At 45.8% G+C, this 22,538-nt stretch overlaps 1 protein-coding gene across 1 annotated transcript in view; it reads right to left on the reverse strand.

The window, feature by feature from the left end:
* The window catches only part of BLK (BLK proto-oncogene, Src family tyrosine kinase), a 46,623-nt gene that overhangs the window by 672 nt on the left and 23,413 nt on the right, over positions 1 to 22,538 (reverse strand). The window contains exons 4-12 of the mRNA XM_083857399.1: positions 19,068 to 19,161; positions 17,999 to 18,097; positions 16,846 to 16,949; positions 10,875 to 11,024; positions 10,202 to 10,354; positions 9,159 to 9,338; positions 8,542 to 8,618; positions 4,201 to 4,351; positions 761 to 892 (exon numbers count right to left, since the gene is read on the reverse strand). Of these exons, the coding sequence (XP_083713525.1) occupies positions 761 to 892; positions 4,201 to 4,351; positions 8,542 to 8,618; positions 9,159 to 9,338; positions 10,202 to 10,354; positions 10,875 to 11,024; positions 16,846 to 16,949; positions 17,999 to 18,097; positions 19,068 to 19,161 (1,140 nt within the window). The remainder of the gene's footprint in view (positions 1 to 760; positions 893 to 4,200; positions 4,352 to 8,541; positions 8,619 to 9,158; positions 9,339 to 10,201; positions 10,355 to 10,874; positions 11,025 to 16,845; positions 16,950 to 17,998; positions 18,098 to 19,067; positions 19,162 to 22,538) is intronic.

The following is a 22,538-nucleotide window of genomic DNA, read 5'->3' on the forward strand; positions in this document are numbered from 1 at the left end:
GAAATGGCCTCACGTTGTACCAAGGGATGTTTTGATCAGATATTTAAAACAATTTCTTCATGGAAAGGGTTGTCCAGCCCTGGCACAGCTGCCCAGAGCAGTGGTGGAGTGCCCATCCCTGGAGGGATTTACCAGATGTGTAAATGTGGCACTTGGGGACATGGATCAGTGTAAATGTGGCACTTGGGGACATGGATCAGTGGTGGCCTTGGCAGTGCTGGGTTAGTTAAGTTTAGAAGCCTTTTAAACAATTAAACAACTTAAACAATTCTGTGACTGGAAGAGACAGCTGTGTGTGTGTCTGGGCACACTTCAGTGAGTGCCTCCAAGCCTGGAGCAGCACTGGATCCTTGGAAGTACCTGGACACTCATCCTGTATTCCCAGCAAAAATGCTTGGATATACATCCTGTATACCCTGCACCTGGATAAGGGATTGTGTATCTGGATAAGGGATTGTGTACCCAGATAAGGAATCCTGTACCTGGATAAGGAATCCTGTATTCAGATAAGGAATCCTGTACCCAGATAAGGGATCCTGTACCTGGATAAGGGATTCTGTACCTGGATAAGGAATCCTGTACCTGGAAAGGGTTTCTGTACCTGGATAAGGAATCCTGTACCCAGATAAGGAATTCTGTACCCAGATAAGGAATTCTGTACCTGGATTAGAATCCTGTACTTGGATAAGGGATCCTGTATCTGGATAAGAGGTCCTGTACCTGGATAAGGAATCCTGTGCCCAGGTAAGGAGTTCTGTACCTGGATAAGGGATCCTGCCGTAGGTGATGATCTCTGTCAGGAGGATCCCAAATGACCACACGTCAGATTTGATGGTGAACACCCCATAGTTAATGGCCTCTGGAGCTGTCCACTTGATGGGAAATTTGGCACCTGTCCCAAAGGAAACAAAAGGAGATAAATCCTGGAGTTAGAGCATCTCCCTCACCTGTCACAGGTACGTGAATTCCCCAAAACTGATCTCTGATTCCTTTGGGCTGTTGATTATGATTTTGTGGTTCTTCCCATGAGAAAGGCTCCGACCCTCTGATTATCTGCATGTCCTCCTGTGGACCTGCTCCACCCCAGAGCTGGATGGAATATTCAAAACCAATTTGGCAGATCTATTATGGGACAACAACAGTAGAATTTTATTCTGGATAAAATTCCTTTGGCTTTCACCAAGAAAAATTGGATCAGATGATTCCTGAGGTCTCCTTCCAATCTGGTACTCCGTGATTCTGTGAAATCACTTATTAGAAGTGGGTTGTTTTTAGCAAAAGTGCATAAATACTACAGCAAATCTAAATTCTCCAGTCCTGAAAGCTGCATAGTTTTATTAAAACAAAAATAATGCCTATTTTATTTTGTCCACCAAGTTCTTGCTTAACCCACTGTGGACAGCAATGACCATAAAGTTGCAATTTGTTTAGCTAAGACAAAAAAAAAACACCCAACCAACAGCAAAACCACCTTGATGAGTGGGAACTGATAATGTCACACTGCAGAGGAAACCACATTTTTATTTATACACATCCTTGCAGGACTGGAAATGCAACTGCAGGGTGTGAAATAAACACCTCAGTTGTTGCACATCACACTCTGAGTGACAAGGCTGGGAAATGCAATCCCTGAAGTGAGAATTGTTCAGAGCAGATAGAGGGGGGACTGTTATTCCAGAGCAAAGCTAGCTGGAAAAATGCTGATGGGAGCTGCTTTCTGCTGGAAAAGCAGCTCCTTTGGTTATTAACAGAATTATACTGATTTCATCAAAGCTTCTCTTAAGGATAAAACTGCCTTAAAAATTTTGCAGCTAAGTCAAAATTCCCCTTCATGGCAATTTCCGAATTACATTTGGGATCTTTTACTTCTCTGAAATAGTTTTGCATGTTGAAATGGGTATAATTTCTATCAAAAAATATTCTGGGGACAGGAAATTGAAAGAAATGTTTCTTATCTTAATAAAAAGCCCACAAACCCCATTACATTTCCTTTCCTCAGAATATATTTTAAGGGAAATTTTATCTCATCTTGACTCTAGAACAGGACAGATTTCCAAAATTTGAAAATCTTCTGGTAAGCGCAACATATGCCTGACTCAATTGCTTTATTTCAGTCTCTTCTGTTGCTTTCCCTGGTGCTCCATAGAGTCCCTTTGCAATCTGAATAATCTGATCTCACACCTGACCTCAGAGTCAGAGCTCAGTACAGGGATGATCTCAGAAGCCTTTTCCAAACTAAATGATTCAGTGATTTATTGTTTTCTAGGTAGTCCCTCTGCTGTGGAAGGGACCTGATGTGGTCAGGGCTTGGTTTGCCTGGAAGCTGCTGCTGGATCCACATTTGTGGCTCCAGCTCTGTTGTTTCCTTCCCTCTGGACTGAATCCCTGTGAAAACCTGGCCACAGGCAGCAGATTTCATTAGCAGAGGTCAAATTTCCCCAGCAAACAACTGGAGGGTCAGCAAGACTTCCTCAAATAGAACCAAAAAAAGTTTTTTTTCCCCCATTTCACTCTGCAGTTTTCAGTTGGTTTTATAGTCCCCAAGCACTGCTGCCTCTACCAGAACTGGATTTTTGGGTGTTTCTGTTTCTCTGCTGTAGGAAATGGAAAAATAGAAACTTCCACAGTTACTGAAGTGTTTCATTTGCAGCCTTGGGAGAAGCTCAGATTAATGTAAAAATAAAAGCACACAGAGATTAGGCAAAAAAATTATAAACTTATGTTTCTATAGTTGTAAGAATATGCCTTAAGTAAGTAAGAAACTGTATTAGGTAAGACAGTGAAGAATTTTATAGTGTAGTAATGTAATTTTATAGAGTAAGCTAAGAGTTTAGATGTTAGAAGAATATGTGTGTACATGTCGTAGTAGCCCATTGGACAAAAGTACACGCAGTGCAGCAAAATTAAGCAAAGGTGATAAGTCAAAAAACCAAAAATAAAATCTGTGGCAACTTTCTGTTGGATTAGAATGTTATATACTGCCTTATAATGAAGAAATTTGTGTATACTTTTGAGCTAGGGCAAACTTCTTGCTCCTTTAAAATCTCAGGGCCTCTAAGGCTGATGTTTATCTGAGTAATAAATCAGTTTTTAGCCACAGAGTGGTCCCATCCCTTCATTAAGGCATTGATAACGCTCTGCCTCTCTCCTGGTGCTGACACCAGCAGCCACGTGGGCTCTGGTGCCCTGTGCCTGCTGCCAGTCTCGTATCCTGGCATTCCTGGGGGCAGAAGGGTGGGAGATGAGGGCAGTGCTGGGGAGGACACCTGTGGGCCTGATATTTCTGGGTCTGAGAGATTTTTAGCCTGCTAGCAGCTGCTAACTTTTTCCCCAAGGAAAAATTTCTTAAGAAAGCTTCTTCTCAAAACAATCTTGGCAAACAATTATCCTTTCTCAAAACAATCTTTTTCCAGGTGGTGTTTTTGCTGTTTCTCCAGTTTAACCAGTGGGATAAGAGAGGTGTTTTTCCTATTCATCAATCATGTTCAGTCTGTATTGGAATACTTTATAAAAGTGTCCTGGGTTGTAGTGTAGGATGTACACAAAGTATTTATTCTATCACCATCTTCATGGACTGTTAAACCAAGTGGGGCAGTGTTTTCCCAGGCCCCCTGCCTTTGCTGCCTTTGGGCTCTTCTGCTCATGGCCCATCAATGCCTTGCCCATGACTCACAGGTAACTCCCTCCAGGAGTTATCTCTGTTTAATGGGCCATCAAGGACCCACTTCACAGCTCATCATCCCATTGTGAGATGCTCTGCCCAGGGGGAGGAGCCAAGCATTCCCACCTGGATATAATCTGGGATTTGAGGCAGTACAAGCAGCCCTGACCCACTGGATTGCCAGAGGAGCAGAGCTACCAGACCTTTCTACAGGATCACTGCTTCAGGAAGAGCACCTCACCTGGACTGCTCCCACCACCCTGCTCAGGTTGTATTCTGACTCTGTCAGTGGTCTTTTGTATTATTGCATTTATTTTATTTTATTTTATTTTATTTTATTTTATTTTACTTTACCTTTTTACCTTTCTTCTTTTCAAACTGTATTTCTGACTTGGAGCCTCTCACTTTACTTTCAAACCACGACAAAAAGGTAGTAAGAATTAGACAATAAAGCCTTTTTTTTTTCTAATGCTCTTTGCCTCCTGAAATAATAGGAGTCTTTCATCCTTATTTTATGTCCTACAAGGACAGCCACCCACCTTCCTGAGCCAGATACTCGTTCTCGATGAGCCTGGCCAGGCCAAAATCGGCGATTTTGCAGCAGAGCGACTCCGAGACCAGGATGTTGGCAGCCCTCAGGTCCCGGTGGATGAAGTTCATGCGCTCAATGTAGGCCATGCCCTCTGCCACCTGGGAGGGGAGGAAGAGCCCATTTTATGTTGGGATGCATTTCCCACACCCAGCAAGTGTTCAATGTCTACTTGTAGAGGGATACGAGCGATGACTCGTATCTTCTGCGTCTGGGTCATCGCTCAAAGGTTCTTCCACTTGGTGACTTTCATTTTGGTTACAGTCTGAGCAGGTCTACCCTGAGCACAGTAGAGGGTGATTTTAGGCTTAAAATCATCTCCTGGGGTCTCTTGCTTGGGACTGGCCCTGCTCTGGCTTAGCTGAGCACAGTAGAGGGTGGTTTTAGGCTTAAAATCAGCTCTTGGGCTCTCCTGCTTGGGACTAGCCCTGTTCTGGCCTTGCTGAGCACAGTAGAGGGTGGTTTTAATGTGCTCAGCTGTGGTGCAAGAGTGAGCACCTCTTGCCTCCATGGGTCTTACTAAGCCTGTGTGAAGTTGTGCTCTGCCCTTCAGCAGGGCAGTGCAGCAGCTCTCCTGAGCTGGTGTCTGTCACCTGCTCAGACTGTAACCAAAATGAAAGTCATCAAGTGGAGGAACCTCTGAGTGATGACCCAGATGCAGAAGATGGGAGTGATCACTTGGATGGTCTCTTTACGAGCAGACATTGAACAAGCAAGTGTTTTCCATATAGAGGAAAGTTTAAGACTCACCCCTTGCATTTCTTATGAGATAAAGAACCCAGAAATTTCTTTATCCTCCTGGCAGTGATTGGCTCAGTGCCAAGAGAGAAGCATCTATTGAACCTTTTTTGCTGTTCTTCAAATCCTGTACCTCTCCTTATTGGCAGCAAGCCAAATTGTCCCTCCTAAAACATTCAGTATTTAGGAAGGAGCACAAAAGAAAATAAAGGCTTTTTGGAGTGTTTCTAGCAGGGTGTCAGAGGTTTTATCAGACACCTGTGCACGGCTTTTCTTTTGTTTTCTGTTTGTGACATTTGTTATTTTGTTATTTTTTATTTATTAAACCTTTTACTTTACAGAACACCTCTGAAGAACAGTCTCGCTCCAATTATTTTAAGCCAATCTGCAAGGGCTGGACCCTCAGAGATTGATACATTTACATGTGGCTTATAAGACTCTGGCCATGTCCTGACCTGTATCACATCTTCATCATCACCTCCCCATTCTATCTTGGCTGTTTTTCACCCCCCTTTGCAAAGCACAGCATTTTCGCAGAGTTGCTGTTATCCCTCTGTGATCATGGATGTGCCTACATTCCCCATGGATGGATGCACAGGTGGGTCAGCAGACAGGTAAATAAATAGATATTGTCCTTTTACAGGTGCAGGTATTCAGCTTTCCCAGCCTGAGCAGCCAAGTGAAGCAGAACAGAGGCACCACTCTCTGTTTTGCTCAGAAGTCACAGCCCTGAGTCGTGTCTGCAGCGAAACCTAAAACCACATCACTGGATTCCCGGTTTCTGCCACAAGAAACTTTTCTCCTCTCTAGTGGGGATTTTAGTCATAAACATTCCAGGTTAAATATGTGAATTAATAAAAGGAAAAAAAAAAAAAACAACAAAAACCACAGACACAAAAAATCAAACTAGCAAATCATAGAATGGTTGGGAGAGACCTTAGGACCTTGAAATCTTCTCATTCCAACCTCCTGCTATGGGCAGGGACACCTTCCACTATCCCAGGTTGATCCAAACCCTGCCCAACCTGGCCTTGGACACTTCCAAGGATCCAGGGGCAGCCACAGCTTCTCTGAGCAACCTACACCAAGACATTCCCACCTTCATAGGGAAGAATTAATTACTAAAATGTAATTGAGGTAGCTGGTGTGTGATGAGCCTCTATCAATGACAGCAGCAATATTTCATTGATGAGTGCTGGGGGTTGAAAAGGGAGATTGATAGAAGACAGAGATTGCCAGGTTGAGTCTTAGATTCAGATTGGGTAATTTATTGGGAAGGTGAGAGGATGTCTGCAGCCCCTGCCAGCAAGGGGTAGCACCTATTAAACCTTTCAAGTGTCTGTGGGTGAGGGCAGAGCAATTTTCCACTCCATGCAGATTCACATGGGCCTCAGCACTCACATGTGGTTTCAAACAGGATACTCACACGTACTTTCCAATGCTGCATTTCTAACCTGTGTCAACACCCCTCTAAGTGCAAGGGCTGGTTTTCTGCAGTGGAAAATGGAAGAATTGATGTAATTTCCTTTCCTGATGTTAATGAGATAGGATCTGGTGCTCGGCCCGTTCCAGCCCAGAGTGTTTTCAAGCATTTTGCCCTCAAGACTGACCACAGGGTCGAGTGCATCGGCCCAGACTGTTCTAATTTTAACTCCCGCGGATGTCATCGGATCAGAAACTGCGCCCGAGAGGGTTGGGCGCCTGCTGGGCTCTGATGTCACCCCAACACCACAGATAAACAGATTGCAAAATAGCTCAGCAGGCTGCCCTTTCCTCCGGCTGCTCCTCCCAGAGATACCCAGGGAAGGTTTGAGTCCCTGCCCTGGGGAGGTGGTGCTGGGGTGGGAGAGGGAAGGATGAAAGTTGGTCTTGCAATTGATGCCAATGCTTCAGGGATGGGTAAAATCCTTCCTACCCCAGGCTGAGGGTGGGTAACTTCTGTGGGGTTTGCATGATTGGAGTGTGGGGGTTTGGTCTGTGTTCAATTATCCTGGTCCTGCTGTGTGGTGCACTTTGCCCAGAGAAGCTGTGGCTGCTCCACCCCTGGGAGTGTCCAGGGCCAGGCTGGACAGGGCTCGGAGCAACTTGGGATAGTTGGAAGGTGTCCCTGCCCATGGCAGGAGATTGGAATGTGATGATTTTTCTGGTCCTTCCAACCCAAACCATTCTGTGATTCCAAAATTCTCTAACACTGACCAAAATTTTTGCTCTGAGTCACCCAGAGATTGCTCTGGCTTCAGGAATTTCCTCCTGCACAGAAATGCATCCTGCCAGTTTCTGGGGAATGCTCCCACCAAACCCAAGGACTCTGTAATATGGATTAATTTGGATAATTTTCCTTATCCTCAGGAATTTAACTCAAACCACAGGCTATAATTTTGAAGAGAGGGAATGGAAAAATGAAAGATGGAAGAAGGGAAGTGGGGGTTTCAAGAGAGGAGAGAAGGAAGGAAGTAATTAAGTCAAATAGCCTAAACAGGAGGGGTGAATTTTTCCCCATAACATCTCACAGACAACAATGACGAAGCTGCAGATATGGAGAATTTATCAGTAATGGAGAGGGAAGGAAGAGAAAGAGGTTCCTCTGCACTCCCATGGACGGTTCGAAGTAAAAATGACACAAGGTGGCACTGCTTCAAAGAATGTAAATCTTTTCATCCTGATTAAAGCAAGAAGGAAAGTCTTCCACCATCATAAAACATTTCCTCAAATAATAAGATTCTTCAGTTGTTAATTCATTAAAAAGTAGCTCTATATGAGGGCTGGAACCAGTAATCTTTGCACGTTGTTTCCTCAAGTTCACTTTGACAAGAAGAACTGAATGATTTCATGGATAAATCCCAGACTCTTATTCAGCCTGATGCTTCAGAATTTTTTTTCCCCCCAATATTTCCTAATTAGCTTAACTCTGCTCTGCATGAGCCAAATTCTGTCAACAGCTGGGACCAAAGTGCAGTGATTTTGCCATTCACGTTTTTCACGTGGTTTCCTTTATTTCCCCCTATTTGTGTTTAGAGGCACTTCTGGATAAAAATGTTACAGTGCAGCTGCAACTATTAAGATTTGCAGCCTGGGGATGCTTAAAAGTTAAAAGTTTATTTTCCTAAAGAGCAATATTCCCAGATTTGAGGGTCAGAACATCCTTTATGCCTCATCATCAAAAGGGCAGAACTGCTGGTTCTGCATTGGGAGTCTCTCTGTTGAGCTTTTTTTTTTTTTTTTTTTTTTTGTAAAAAGAAACTTTTTTTTTTTCCTGCTGAGCAAGGCAGAAAATAAAAATAAATAAAATCAGACCAAAATCAACTCAACCACCCCCCCAAAAAAACCCCTAATTCCAGATCTCTAGCTCTGCACTAAGCTATCAGAGGGCTGCTTAAGGACAGAACTGATATGCACATGGACACAAGAGGGATGAGGAAAATCCTTAAGAGAACACACCAGGAGGAGCTGTTTTTCTCCAGGAAATCTTTGCTCTGACTGACTTCAGGCTTGCAGGAATTCCACTGAGGCAATAACAAATCTTGGATCCTTTTCCCAGCAACTGTTCACTGACCTGAGCAGAGATATCAATGAGTTTAGGGAGATTCAATTGGCTTCCTTCTTCTGTCTTCAGGAAATCCAGCAAACACCCTGAAAGAGAGAAGGGACTGCAGTGACTCTTCTGAATAATCTATAAATTTGTTTTTCCTGGGGCTTCTCTGAATATCTGCAACAAATCTGTCTCCATCCTAAGGAAAATCTGAGCAACAAGAATGGAGATCCACTGGAGCATCTTCCACTAGGAAAGCTCCCAAACAGCCCAAATTCCCCCCTGTTTAGCACAGATCTGTTGTAAACTGCTGGTTATTCATCATTTAAACTGTTACAGACAAGAGGGGGAAAAGAAAGGACAATTTCACCATGAGGGGAGTAAAAACCTGAAACAAACTTCCAGTGAGAACAGTGCAGAAGAGAACTTCAAATATTCTTCAAATGGAGCATCACCATGGTTTATTTTTTATCACCCAAAAAATCTCTTTCTGGATTAGAATCAAACTTTGGGGTCACTTTCTCGCAGATTTCGTAAAAAAACCCCTCCTGCCCGCCCTCATTCTGCACGGGAGCACTGGCCAGATCACCAAACTGGTTCTAGAGAATCCCATCAAAGAGATCCAGGAGGGATTTTTTTACCTTTGGCCATGTACTCTGTCACGATGTAGATGGGCTGCTTGGTGACCACGGCGTACAACCGGACCAGTTTGTTGTGCTGCAGCTTCTTCATCAGGTTTGCCTCTGCCAGGAAGGCGTCAGGATCCATGCTGCCCTCCTTCATGGTCTTCACAGCCACCTTGATGTTGTTCTTGTAATAGCCTGTGGAGAGATAATGATGTTTTGAGGAATTTTTTGGGCTCACTGTAGGGTTGTGTTGGAGAAGAAGAGGTTGTGGAGCAGAAAACCACAGTGACAGCTTGAATCTTTCACAAAGAAATGTGGTAAATCCCAGTGCCAGCAGGTGTGAGAGGAGAAGGGACACTCATGTCACAGGTGTCAATCCATGAGGCTCCATCAGGGATTGTCGCTGCAGTGAGCCCATCCTCACACAACCTTCCCAGACCCTTTCTGGATCTCAAATCATCCAAACACCATCCAAAAAGGCAGGACTGTGCAGTCAGCACACAAACTCAGCCTGGCCCTGTCCACAATCTCGATTTCCAAGGCAACCAGCAACCACAAAGAGGGTGGCAAAGGAAGCTGAGCTGCCCCCACTTCCTCTCCTGCTGATTAACAGTGGCCAGGAAGGCACCAGGGATGGAGATCTGGGGTAAAAAGTGGAACAAGGAGGCAGAAAAAGTGGGAAAATGCCACCCACATACCCTACAGGGTGTGACAGGATCACTGGCATCACTCCAGTTGTGCCCAGGATTCCCAGGAAGAATGAGTGAATATCCCAAGAGATGACTAAATAGTGACTTCAACACCCATCCCCTGTGAAACCCTTGCTCAAAGTGCAAACACTGAAGCTCTCCAGTCCTTCCCAGGAATCCTGCAGCTACTTCTGTGTGTGTACCCATAAATATGTGTTCATCCTCAAGGATCCCCACTCCCAGAACAGTCTTGCCTTAGGGAAAATGAAAGGGCTTCCCACCTCCTCTTTTTTTTTTTTTTTTTTTTTTTTTTTTTTTTTTTTTTTTTTTTTTTTTTTTTCCGGAATGGATGGAGGGAATTCCACTTACCCATCCACACTTCCCCAAACTGCCCACTGCCCAGCTTCTTCACAAGCTTCAGGGCCTCCCGAGGGATCTCCCACTCGTCCTGGGCCCAGGGTCTCTGGGGAACCAGGGATGTGCAGGGAGCTGTGAGGCGCTGGCACAGCCCATCCCCTTTCTCTGCAAGAGGACAAAGCACAGGGATTTAAAATCTGTGTGTCTGTGTGGATGTGGCACTTGGGGACATGGATCAGTGGTGGCCTTGACAGTTCAGGGGGAACATCTGGATTCAGTGGTCTTACAGGGCTTTTCAAACCTTTATAATTCTATGATTTCATGAAAAGTTTCAGTCACAGGGATCAAGACACGCAGAATGGCCCCAGTCAAAAGGAAAAGCTCAAAAGGAGCCATAGAGGAGCAAATTATCCTGCCCAGTTATTCCAAACCCTGCTTCCCATCCTGCATATCCCAACAGCATTCACCTCTTTCCTAATGGGAGACTCTCCCTGACTTTAGGGCTGGGAGCAGAGCTCACCCTCGCAATTCCCCAGGATGCAAACCAGGACATGAGTTCTGGTTTAAGGATCACACCTGGCCCATGAGAGCAGGTGGAGCAGCTGTGGTGTTCCCCAAGCCCATCCTCCCTCTGTCCCCACTCTCTTTTGGAACACAAACCCACGAGGAAAGGCAGACAACTCACGGCTGTAATGATGGATGAGCTCTGGCAGGCTGGAGAAAGTGATTCTGGGGGAGATGTAGTACCCCCCACCATCCAGGGAGCGGATCCTGTAGTGTTTGATGATGTCCCCATGAGCAGAGTCGTTGTCTCTCACAGACAGGGAATAGGCGTCTGGGGAAGGACAGAAGCAGCTGTGAGGACAAACTGCACCCCAGGGATCATCTGCCTCCTCTTTCCTTGGCTGTCTACAGCTGCAAACCAGGGCAAGTCCCCCAGAATTTACAGCTGCACACTTCTCCAAGGCAAAGGGACAGGATAAAAGTTCATCAGAGATCAACTTGTCCTGTCCAGGTTTCCTGGAGTAAGCCCTGCCTGTGCTGTGTCCAACAGCCCCATGAAAGCCCTGTGGGGATCAGCAGCACCTCTCCAGGCAGAGCAATCAGATGTTCCCTCAGTCAGGATGGTCTTTCCACAGCTCCATATTCACATCTGAGCTCTGCTGACCTCAGCACCATGAAATCAAGAATGGTTTGGGTTGGAAAGGACCTTAAAGCTCATCCAGTGCCACCACCCAGCCGTGGGCAGAGACACCTTCCACTATCCCAGGTTGCTCCAAACCCTGCCCAACCTGGTCTTGGACACTTCCAGGGATCCAGGAGCAGCCACGGCTTCTCTGTGCACCCTGTGCTAGGAACTCACCACCTTCACAGGGAAGAATTCCTTCCTAAAATCTAATCTCAACCTGCTCTCTTTCAATTAAAAGCCACTTAAAACAGTTTAAAGCCATTTAAAACCATTTAAAGCCATTTAGAGCCATTCTCCTCTGAATTAAACATTATGAAACCTTGTGCCAAGGTCAGTGGTTCAGCTGGGAGGGTGCAGAAGGAAATTCAGGAAAATTGTCTTGTTCAGGCACAAACTTGTGACTGTGTCTAAACCAGATCCAGAGATTCCCATCTGGAATCTTGTCACTTTTTGGCTTCAGTGGAGCTGCTCAGCCATCCACCACTCCAGCCTGCCATTCCCTCCATGAGAATCTAAACCAAAGTTTGGGTTTTAGTGCACAAAATCATCACTAGATGTTGCTGCAGAGCTGAACTTCCAGCCTGTGTCAATGTGATTCAAGGCAGCTTAGCAGTGAGGTTTTTTGTCTGGATCATATTTCTGGAGTGAGTTGTTACAAGCCTGCTGGGCTGTTCTGAGTCTAATATGTCACCTGGGCTGATAAACTGCCCATTTTTGATGTTTTATAATGAAAAGGCAAGGCTATACATGTTTAAAAGTGTGTGTCTGTTCATGCAGGATCATAAAAAGAAGCAGGGCCATCCACAGCAACTCTGAAACCCTAATCCTGCATGTGAGGGGAAAGTTTATTGACATAAAATCCTCACTGGTTGGTGTTTCTCCAACCCAGCACCAGCAGTTTTCCCTACACTGTGCCTGAAAACCATTTGCATTTATAAAAAGCAGTGAAAAAAAACCCCATTCCTGTGGATAATTGCTCTGTTGGAGTGATCATAAATCTTTACAAGCAGAGTTTGGAAGAGTCTAAAGTTTTCCCAATCATTTTGAGGGGACTCCTTTCCTGCAGAGACCAGATCTGGTGGTGTAAAATTCATGGAAAAACCTGGTGGTTTAAATGCAGAGCCAGAGAAACTCAAATTTGACGTGGTGGTCTCCTCAGCAGAGGAAGCTCTTCTGATTCTCTTTCCATCCCCATGAGTGTCAGGCAGAAGACAAATTGAGAAGCCCTTTTGATTTGATCAGTCCTGCAGCTGAACAACTGAGAAACAGCCCTGAAACATCTTCACTGGGGCAATAAAACCTCAAGGGAAAGGCAAAGAAATGGCTCTGCTGGCTCCTCTGTGGTACCCACGTGGCCCAAAGTTCCAAAATAATGATAATGAACACCAAGGCCAAAGGCTGGACTTGATAATCTTAAGAGATCTTTTTCAACCTAAATTATTCCGTGATTCTGTGAAGAAGGATATGACAATGATGACAACACCTATATATCATTATTATTATTATTATTATTATTATTATTATTATTATTATTAACTTCCATCACTTGCTGTTGAGGGTGATGATGATGTTTCAGTTTCAAAGAGATTGAAATACTGCCCAGGCCAGGCTGCAGCCCAAGAGATTTGGGCTCAGGTGGCACAAGACCAAGAGGGTGCTTGGCATGCCTGGGACATGGTTTAGGGTTTGTGTGGGGTTTTTACAGGGCAAGGGCAGCTCAAGGAAGGAGCCAAACGTGGTGTGAAGGCAGCTGCGCTGAGACCAAATGATCCTGCAGAAGGAAATCCAGGAATTGATGATAAGGGGGTGTCTGGGGGCTGAGGGTCAGCAGGGAAAAGGAGACCTGCCCTGTTTGCCAGTGTGGTTGCACCCAAAATACTTTTCTCCCACAGGATCTCCTTTCCAGGCCCCATCAACCCTTTAAACTCTCCTGCACCTTTCAAAGAGAGACAGGGCCAATCTCTCAGCTGCCAGTGTTAATTCTAACCCTGTCATTAAGCTAATGACTGCATCTCAGCCCCAGTCACAGTTTAATTTGCTGCAGGGAGCGTGGTGGAGCTTCCCTGTCATTCTCATGGCCAGTTACTGTTCCCTTGGGAGTTGCTGTGCAGGGGCAATACAGTGGAGCTGGAAAGATTTAATTCTTCCTTGACAGAATGGTTTGGGTGGGAAGGGTCCTTAAAATTCATCTTGTTCCACCCCCTGCCCCACACCTTCCCCTAAAACAGGTTGCTCCAAGCCCCATCCAGCCTGGTCCCTGCTCCCAGTGACAGCAGAAAATGAAAATCATTGACTCCTAATTCCCTCTGATGATATCCAGGATAGACAAAAGGAGTTCTCACTCCTCAGCCACAAGGGACATTCACCTACTCTGCAGTCCTGCACCACACCCTGGGCTGGCAAAGAGTCCAGAGTACAAAATTCATGGAACAATTTTCTTCATCAAAAAGTTGTCCAGCCCTGCTGCCCAGGGCAGCGATGCAATGCCCATTCCCGGAAGGGTTTAAAAGCCACACAGATGTGGCACCTGGAGACATGGTTTAGTGCATTTCCTGTCCCTAAAGCTCTCAGCAGCCTCTTAAATCCTTCCCAAAGGGCAGCAGAGGAGCTCAGCTGGATGCAGAGGCTGAGCTCAGTGAGGTCCCTCCTGCTGGGAGCAGAGATGCAGGAATCCTGCCGGGAGCCCGTGGCTCAGCACAGCTGAGGGAATGTGCTCCTGCAGCTTTGGGAATGATTATTACATCAGGGAGACTTTGTTTATTTGCAGCAGCTTCAGCAAGGATGGTGCTCTGGCGGTGATTTCACTGCTGCTTCCCACACTGTCCCCCTCTTCCCAGGGTGCTGGAAGTGCCTTTCGTGGACTCTGAGGAATGTTGGCTCTGAAGATTTGCAGAGTTTCTGCATCTCAAACCAGGAGGAAAATGAGACTCTGCTCAGGATGGGCTGGGAATAGGTGCTGCTCCTTGTCAGGGTGCAGAACCCATCCTGCTGTGCCTGAAACATCCCAGTATGAGACAATCCCCTCCCAGTTTGGGTCACTAATAGGGGTTAGCTCAGCCCAGTGCTCGTCCCTGATGGTCAGATTTTGCTGGTGAAGTGCCAAGTGAATGAAAACACACATCATGGAGAAGGAAAACAATAAAAAAAAAAAAACAGTGGGGCTGCAAGGGCAGGGTTAATTCCATGGCATTGCTCTGGACATCTCTTGGTGAGCCACAGGGTGCTTAACATCAGGGAATTCAGCTGCATGGCACATTTGGAGATGCCTGGCTTTGTCTTTTCCCTTTCTCTTCAGGGAGGAGGAAGCTGTGGCTCAGATGGATCAAACGAGGCCATTCAGGCAGCCCAAAGCACAGGGTGCTCAGGTAGGAGTTGGGCACACAGGATGATTCAGAGGATGAGGTGTTCAAAGGAATAACACCCATGTTTTATCCCAAATACCAGAAAAGGCACAGGGCAGAGCATCTGGGACTCACATGGGACTTCCACGAAGAGGAACCCACATCTGCTAATGCAGAATATCCCACACCTCATTCTTCTTTGAAGCCACTAAAGATCTGGTGATTTCTCCTTGGATTTCAGGACTCCATCACCCCTGCTGGAGCCCTGTGTGACCAAGACTCACCCACACTCCACATAACTACAGAATCTGGGGACAATAGTCCTGAAAGGTGTGATCTCATATATGTGTGGCACCTAGAGATGCCACAAAGACCAGGATGACGTGTGGACAGAGCTGCAGACACAGCACAGGAGTGTTTGCTTTGTGCTGCTCCCTGCCCTTCCTGTGTGCACTGAACAACCACACAGCTCCCCAGACATCCCAGCAAACAAAGGGAGAGTGGGAATGGGATAAACAGAAGAGCAGCACATGGTGATAACTCCAAGGCTGATCACTGCAAAAGCACTGCAAAGGTAACAGGGAAACTGAGATGCAGCAGAAAAAGTGATTTATAAAGTGAAATGCTTAGAAACAAATCTCTTAAATGTTTGCTGAACTGAATATTTCCTAAAAATTCTGAAAGCTGCAAATCCTTATGGCTTCCAGCTTGGCATCAGCTCAGCAGGGACATGTGGAGGTGAGTCCAGGCACGGGGCAGAGGGGGAAATTCAAAGTACAGTCTGACAGAGCCCCACCTGCCTGGTGGCTGAGGGAGACAGATACAGGAGGATGAGATTCCAGCTGCTGCATCCAGATCCTAGCATTATTTAATTTTCTGGAAATTGTGGAAGGAACAACTCCGTGGTGGAAGGAACAGATGCTTGGAGACCTCCCTCGTGAATAGGAGAAAAAGAAAAAAAAAAAAAAAAAAAAAAAAAAAAAAAAAAAAAAAAAAAAGGAAGAAGGAGAAGATACAGGAGGCAAGAGCCATTTGTAGGATGGAGGAACCAGACTGTTCCCCTTCTTGCTGTTTGGCCTGGGCCTTTGGAAGTGTTTGGGAAACAAGTCAAGGAAAAGAAGGTTCCGTATGATTTCAAATGGATGCTCCAGCTCTCTACTGAACAAGTCACATTTGGGCACCATGATCTTGGAGGTTTTCCGACCTAAACAATTCCTTGATTCTATTGGGAAGACACAAAACACCTTTTCCCATGTGTTAAGGAAAGATTCATGCATCCATTTGAAAGGAAAGGAGGCAAATGACAAGACTGAAACATTTTCCTGAACAACTCCATGGATCTGGTTCAGAGCAGAACCATGGGAACACCACGAGCATCATTTCCTCCATGCTGTAAACACATATAATGGCCAAGACAAAGCAAGGAGAAAAAAATAGGAAAGGAACAGTATGGAATTCCCATGGGACAACCTAAACTAATATCCAGACTCTATGAATTAATAGCACAGAACAAAGAAATTGAAATTACATGGGTTTATATTATGGGTAATAACTCTATCCACTGCCCAAGAAGAGTGGTCACAATGCTCTGGGCTTTCCATCCATGTTTTCAAAAGTCAGACATCTTCATATGGAAAGAAAGTGGGTGAAATCCATCTATCCTGCTCCAGTCACTCTCCTTCCAAAAGTTCTGGTTTGTATGAATTGCCCTTGCTACAGATTATCAGGAAAAACATGTTTCCCCTGGGAAAATGGACTTTCTTCCAAAATTCTGCAAGTTTCTGTTGCAAACAGGAGAAATACTCCTTCAAGAGTGTATAGAAACATCTTTTAAAATAATAATAATAGTAATAATAATAATTATGATTATAATAATAATGGAGACATTTCCTTGGAAAGAAAAGAAAACCCCTAAACTGTTTTGGAAAATCTGCTTATTTGTGTTCTTGTGTCTGTGCCATGAACTCTGGTGGAAGAGCCACTCTCACCACAGCCAGAACTGCACATCCCAGTGGCATCATGAGCAAACCTTTGCCCTCCAAACCCCCAGCTCACTTCTAGAGCCCTGCTGAAGGTTTTCTAAGCCTGGGCAACAACAAGGAATTATTTTGCTCCACAGGTCTCACCTTTGGTGGTTTCACTCTCCCGGACAAGGAAAGAGCCAACTTTGTTCCCAGAAGACAACAGCAGCCGTTCAGCATCTTTTCTGCTCAGAGTTCTGAAATACCACCTGGGAGACAGAAAAGGCAAAATCATGGCTTGAAAAGGGAAAAAAAAAAAAAAAAAAAAAAAAAAAAAGGAATTCTTCCCGGGAAACTTTTTTTTTTTTTTTTAATCATTTCACTGTGAAACTGAGGGTTGTTTTCATGGGCAAGTAGTTTTTTATCTGCTGGAAAGTGGCAGTAATAGATTGTTTTGGGTAGATTAACACCAGATTTGGTACACTTTGGGCTTTTCTAACAGCCTGGAAATTCAGACAGTGTGGGGAGTAGATGGGATGTGCAGTATCCCATACACAGGAGAAGTTCAGGCTTTGGATACAAAGAGCTTTTATGTCTCAGCCACATTTCTGTGCACTGCTAAATATTTGCTGAGCTCAGTGATGGTTGGGTCTCTCCAAGAAGAGATTGCAGGCAGGACTGATCATTTAGAGCTGAATGCCATAGAGAATTTCTTCATGGAAAGAAATTCTCCTTCAGTTTGTATTATAGGCAAAATAAACTCTTTTGACCCCAGTCTTTCATTCAATCTCCCTTGCAGGGAGGCTGCATCTGGGCCCATTTGATAAACAGCACTGTGGGTCCGGGCACTGGCACTCAGTTTTCTGTCTTGTTAAATTGTTGGTGTGGCCCCTGGCAGATCCAAGACCTGGATCAGTGCACCCCATCCAGAGATTCCCAGTTTATATATGGATACTGTCTAGGAAGGTGAAGGGGTTAAACACCATTTGTGTGGGTGGACTGGCCCAGTGGGACCAGAGGATGGTCCCTGACACTGCCATCCCCAAATCCCTGTTTTCTACAGTGAGTGCAATCAATGGGACAAGAACCTTTGCCTTCTTTCCCCATAACAACCTCATCCTCCCTTTCCACACCATTATGATGCTTAAAAACTTGTCCTTTTGGGCAACTTTTGGGCAGCATTGTTTGGGATGAAGAAAGACCTGCTGCCATCCAGCCCAGCAGTGACATCTTGCTGCCATCAATAAAGCTCCTCCTGGAGCTTGCTGAGATCCAGGCACTGTATCTGTGTTGACCTCTCAAAAGCTTTCCCACTTACTTTTCCTCTTCCAAGCTGTCCACTTGTGCCACGAAGTTGCTGGGGACGTATCCTTTCCTCCCAGTGCTGAGGGACTTTGCCAGCCACCAGTCCCCCTCGCTGCAAAGGGAGCAGAGGGAAAGGTGTGAGTGCCCAGAGGAGGTTTTGTGACAAGCTGAGCCTGTGAGGACGTGGACTGTGGGGTTTGAGCACTGCAGATGGACTAGGACTCCATAATCCACTCTGCAGTTCCCTCTGGATTCTCTAGGACCAAAATCAGGTTGGAGGCTGTTGGTGTTTCAGGGACTTGTGGAGGTGACAATCTCTTTCCCTGAATGTGGAGCAACCACAGACCCAAACCTTTGCCACACACCTCGAGTGAGAGGAGGAACATCTGGGTCAGGGGGGTTATTTTGTCTCTTGAACAGGGCATTGGGGTCCTTTCTGCTACTTCTTTTGTGTTCCAGACACTTCACCTTGCAGTGCCACTGCTGACTGAGCCACCAGCTCATCCCCATGTGGGGGGTTCTCCATCCCCTTGTTCCACAGGTCCCAATTCACAGTGTCTGGGTGGAGGTCACTTCCCAGAGCAGTCAAGGATGGGGCAGCCCTACAGGGTCTGGGAACCCCAAACCCACCTCTGCCCTGTTATGGACTGAGCCTCTTCTGCTGTGAGTTTGAGAAGAAGTTGAAATGAAACCTCACAAGTGTCTGGCTCGGTTCTGTCCTTTCCTCTGACTACACCCAACCCACATCCTTTGCAGAAGCAGAATCAGCACAAACACAGGACAGGAGCTGTTTCTTTTCTGGTTGTTGTTATTTATGCTACTTTTGCACCCACAGGCACTGACAGCAAAGAGGGTCCCAGTAGCACCCAGGCAGGGACAATACCCAGCCCCAGAGTTATCTGTGACCCATGGAAGTGTCACCATGCAGAGGGAAGAAGGTACCCACAGCCAGGCTCTGGAGCAAAGCCAAGGCACAGGCTCAGCTCTGGCCAGCTGCAAAGTGGTGGGTGACCCCAAGGTCTCCCCTTTCCCACCCTCCCCATGCTCATCTTTGAACTTCCTCCTGGCAGCAGGTCACTTACTTGGAGAGGACCTGGAGTTTCTCTCCCTTGACCAGCTCCAGGTCACGGTCACTCGAGGCAGGAAAGTCATACAGTGCAACCACAAACAAGTGATCTGGAAGAAGAATTAACTCCTTTGAGTCCAGACTGTTCCTTGAGTGGCTCAATGCACACCTGGGTGTATGGTGGGGTATTTCAGCCACTAAACACTCTGTCACCCTCCAAATCCATCCTTTCCACCTTCCAATCCACCTTTCCTGCTCACCACAACCCCTGCTCAGGGATTAACTCTGATTCATCAAAGCATTTCCTGTGTATTTATTTTTAAACCACTGCAGAACCGACCCCCCCACCCCTTCCACAAAACCCAGAGTGTCAACAAGAAAAAGGAGTTTGTGTGGAATTAGAAGGGTCATAAATAACCTGTCAGAGTTCAGCCTGAGTTTCACACAGTGGTAAATGAAAACTGCAATATTTCCCAGGGTGGCTGTGGAATTGGACTTGAAATGATGTGGATTTTTGATTGAAAAAAAATATACAGTCGTTGCAGTTTCTGTTATTTGAGGCTGTTTCTAGGATTTAGCTCTCCCTGGGCTCATAGTCTGTGGCCTGTGCTCTGGGCTCATCCCTTATCTTGTCACCTCTCCCACTTGAACACTTTTCCTTGCAGATCACAGAATGAATCACAGAATGGTTTGGGTGGGAAGAGACCTTAAAGATCATCTCGATCCACCCCTCCCATGGGCAGGGACACCTTCCACCATCCCAGGTTGCTCAAGCCCTGTCCAGCCTGGCCTTGGACACTTCCAGGGATCCAGGAGCAGCCACAGCTTCTCTGGGCACCCTGTGCTGGGACCTCCCCACTCTCCCAGGGGAGATATTCCTTCCCAATATCTAACCCAAACCTGCTCTGTGCCACTTTAAAACTGCTGCCCCTTGTCCTGTCACTATCTGCCCATATTTAAAGTCCCTCTCTCTCCTTTTTATGAGCCATTTCCACATGCCACGACTCTCTGACAGAGCCAGAGCTGATCCCTGTGGGCTGGAGCTGAATCTCTTGGTTTGCAAACCCCGGAGGTGCCGGGGCTGCTCTCAGGGAAGTGCTGCAACCCCTTCCCCTGTGCTCTGCATGCTCGGAGCTGCTGAAGCAGAAAAGAGCAGCTATTCTGGGGCAAATCAAAATATATAAAAAGAATCAGCACATGCACAGGATCGCAAAAATCAAACCAAAACACAGTGGTGAAAAAGAAAAGGAAAGGAGAAGGAGGAAAAGAAGGAGAAAATGGAGAAGGAGAAGATTGAGAATAAGGAGAAAGAGAAAAGGAAAAGCAGAATAAAAATTAAAATAAAATCTAAAGGAAAAAGAAATAAAAAAGAAAAGGGAAAGGGAAAAGGGAAAAGGGAAAAGGGAAAGGGAAAAGGGAAAAGGGAAAGGGAAAGGAAAAGGGAAAAGAAAAGGGAAAGGAAAAGGGAAAAGGAAAAAAGAAAAATAAAGAGAAAAAGAAGGAAAAAGAAAAAAAGGAAAAAGAAGGGAAAAGGAGGAAAAATAAGGAAAAAGAAAAAAAGGAAAAAAGAAAAAAGGAAAAAGACAAAAATGAAAAAGACAAAAATGAAAAAGAAAAAGAAAAAAAAGAAAAAAAGAAAAAGAAAAAGAAAAAGAAAAAGAAAAAGAAAAAGAAAAAGAAAAAGAAAAAGAAAAAGAAGAATGGGAACTGTGCTACAGCAAGACTTGAGCTTGTGCTCAGCCTAATTAATGCACTGAGACCGATAGACAGCCTATTATTAGCATTTTTCAAAACAGCCTGTCAAACCACTGTCTTTGGGTGACCTTTTCGAATAATGCCACCAGCAAGAGAGCCAGACTGGCCTTTTGTCACAGCGAGATAACCGTGTCTCTGGGGCAGCTTGGGGTCCGTGTCTGTGCAGGGCTGGCTGCTGCTCTGATGGCAATTTGTTAGGGAGGAGAAAGGGTCAGCGTGGGAGGAAAGGCAGCTTTGGAAAGCAGAGCCTTGAGCAGCTCCTTTCAGGCTTTTGAGAAGGAAATTGGAGATCCATGAGAGGTTCCAGCAGAGCCTCTCTCCCAGGATGGGAAAAGGATGATCAGTCACAAGGGAGAATGCTTTGAAGTCTGAAAATAGCTGGCACGGTTGGGGGCTTCCCCTTGAGGCAGCTCGAATTAGCAACGCACCCAAACTCTGTCTGCCTCCTTGAGAAAGTTGTTATCACACATCTGCTCTGACATGAAAGGGTTTGGGGCATGTTCCTCCTGCGAGGTGTTCACAGCCAGCCTCAGATACACACACACATTCCCTCCTGGTCCTCCTGACAGGGAAATAATGCAGTGATCACACTCCTGCTTGGAAAAATTGGAGCAAATGTGTAAATATCTCCAAGCCCAGAGTGGCTGTGTACTCCAGAAAATAAAAATGGAGTTTTGATCTCGAAGCGACTGACGTAAGTGAAAATAAATGAAATTTAAAAAAGAGGGAATACAGCAAGGACAAAAAAGGTTTGTAGGCTGAAAAAATACTTTATCACCTCTTATCCCAAAATAGGCGCTGAGAACACACTGAAATGAGCCAGAAGAAAAGCTCTCTCTGCCTGAGCCAGCAGGAGTTGCCATCTCATGATGAAAGGGGCTCTTCCTGTCCCTGAGTCCACAAGAAACACATGGATAACACTGCCTTGGCCAGTTTGATCCACTCAGGCCACGAGAGGCTCGCTGGGGCTCTGAGGAGCTCTGCAGATAAAGCTGCCAGCCCCAGGACTTTGATTGGGAGCCAAACATTTCCCAACTCAGAGCTGCTGTCAGGAAAGTCTGATACCAGCAGGGTTTGCAGAGGCTGGGTGCCAGTTTGGTGGCTTAACAGGAATCATTCAATCAGTCCTCCCAATGCTGGCTTGTCCTGAATGGAAGGTCTTTGCAACCACCTCGTGGCCTCAAAGCCAGGCTGAGACTGTGTCAGGGTGTCCCAGAGGATCATCCATTGGTTTAGAGCCATTTTAGGATGGTCATGGTGTGAGTGACAACTTGCAGGACACGTTGGGCACGTGGGTGCACTGAGCTGTGGGTTACTGCTGCTGGAAATGGGGTCAGCTTTCTGTTTCAGCCTGGCATGGGCTGGTTGGAATCACTGAACCCTAAACTTGGAAAAGACCTCTGAGGTCATCAAGTTTAACCCTTAACCCAGCCAAGGCAACCCCTAAACCATGTCCCCAAGTGCCACATTCCCGTGGCTTTTAAATCCCTCCAGGGATGGTGATTCTGTTGCATTGGCAGCCTGATCTGAAGATTGGTAATACTTTTTGTGATTTTTTTTCCCCGTAATATCCAATTTAACCCTCTCCTGGTGCAATTAAAGCCATCTCCTCTTGTTCTTTCACTTTTTATCAAGGAGAAGAGCCCACCCCTGACTACAATCTGTTTTCAGGGAGTTGTGCAGAGCCAGAAAGTTCCCCCTGAACCTCCTTTTCTCCAGGCTGAGCCCCTTT

This window comes from Zosterops lateralis (assembly GCF_965231275.1).
Source record: "Zosterops lateralis genome assembly, chromosome: 3".
NCBI classification, from domain to species: Eukaryota; Metazoa; Chordata; class Aves; order Passeriformes; family Zosteropidae; genus Zosterops; species Zosterops lateralis.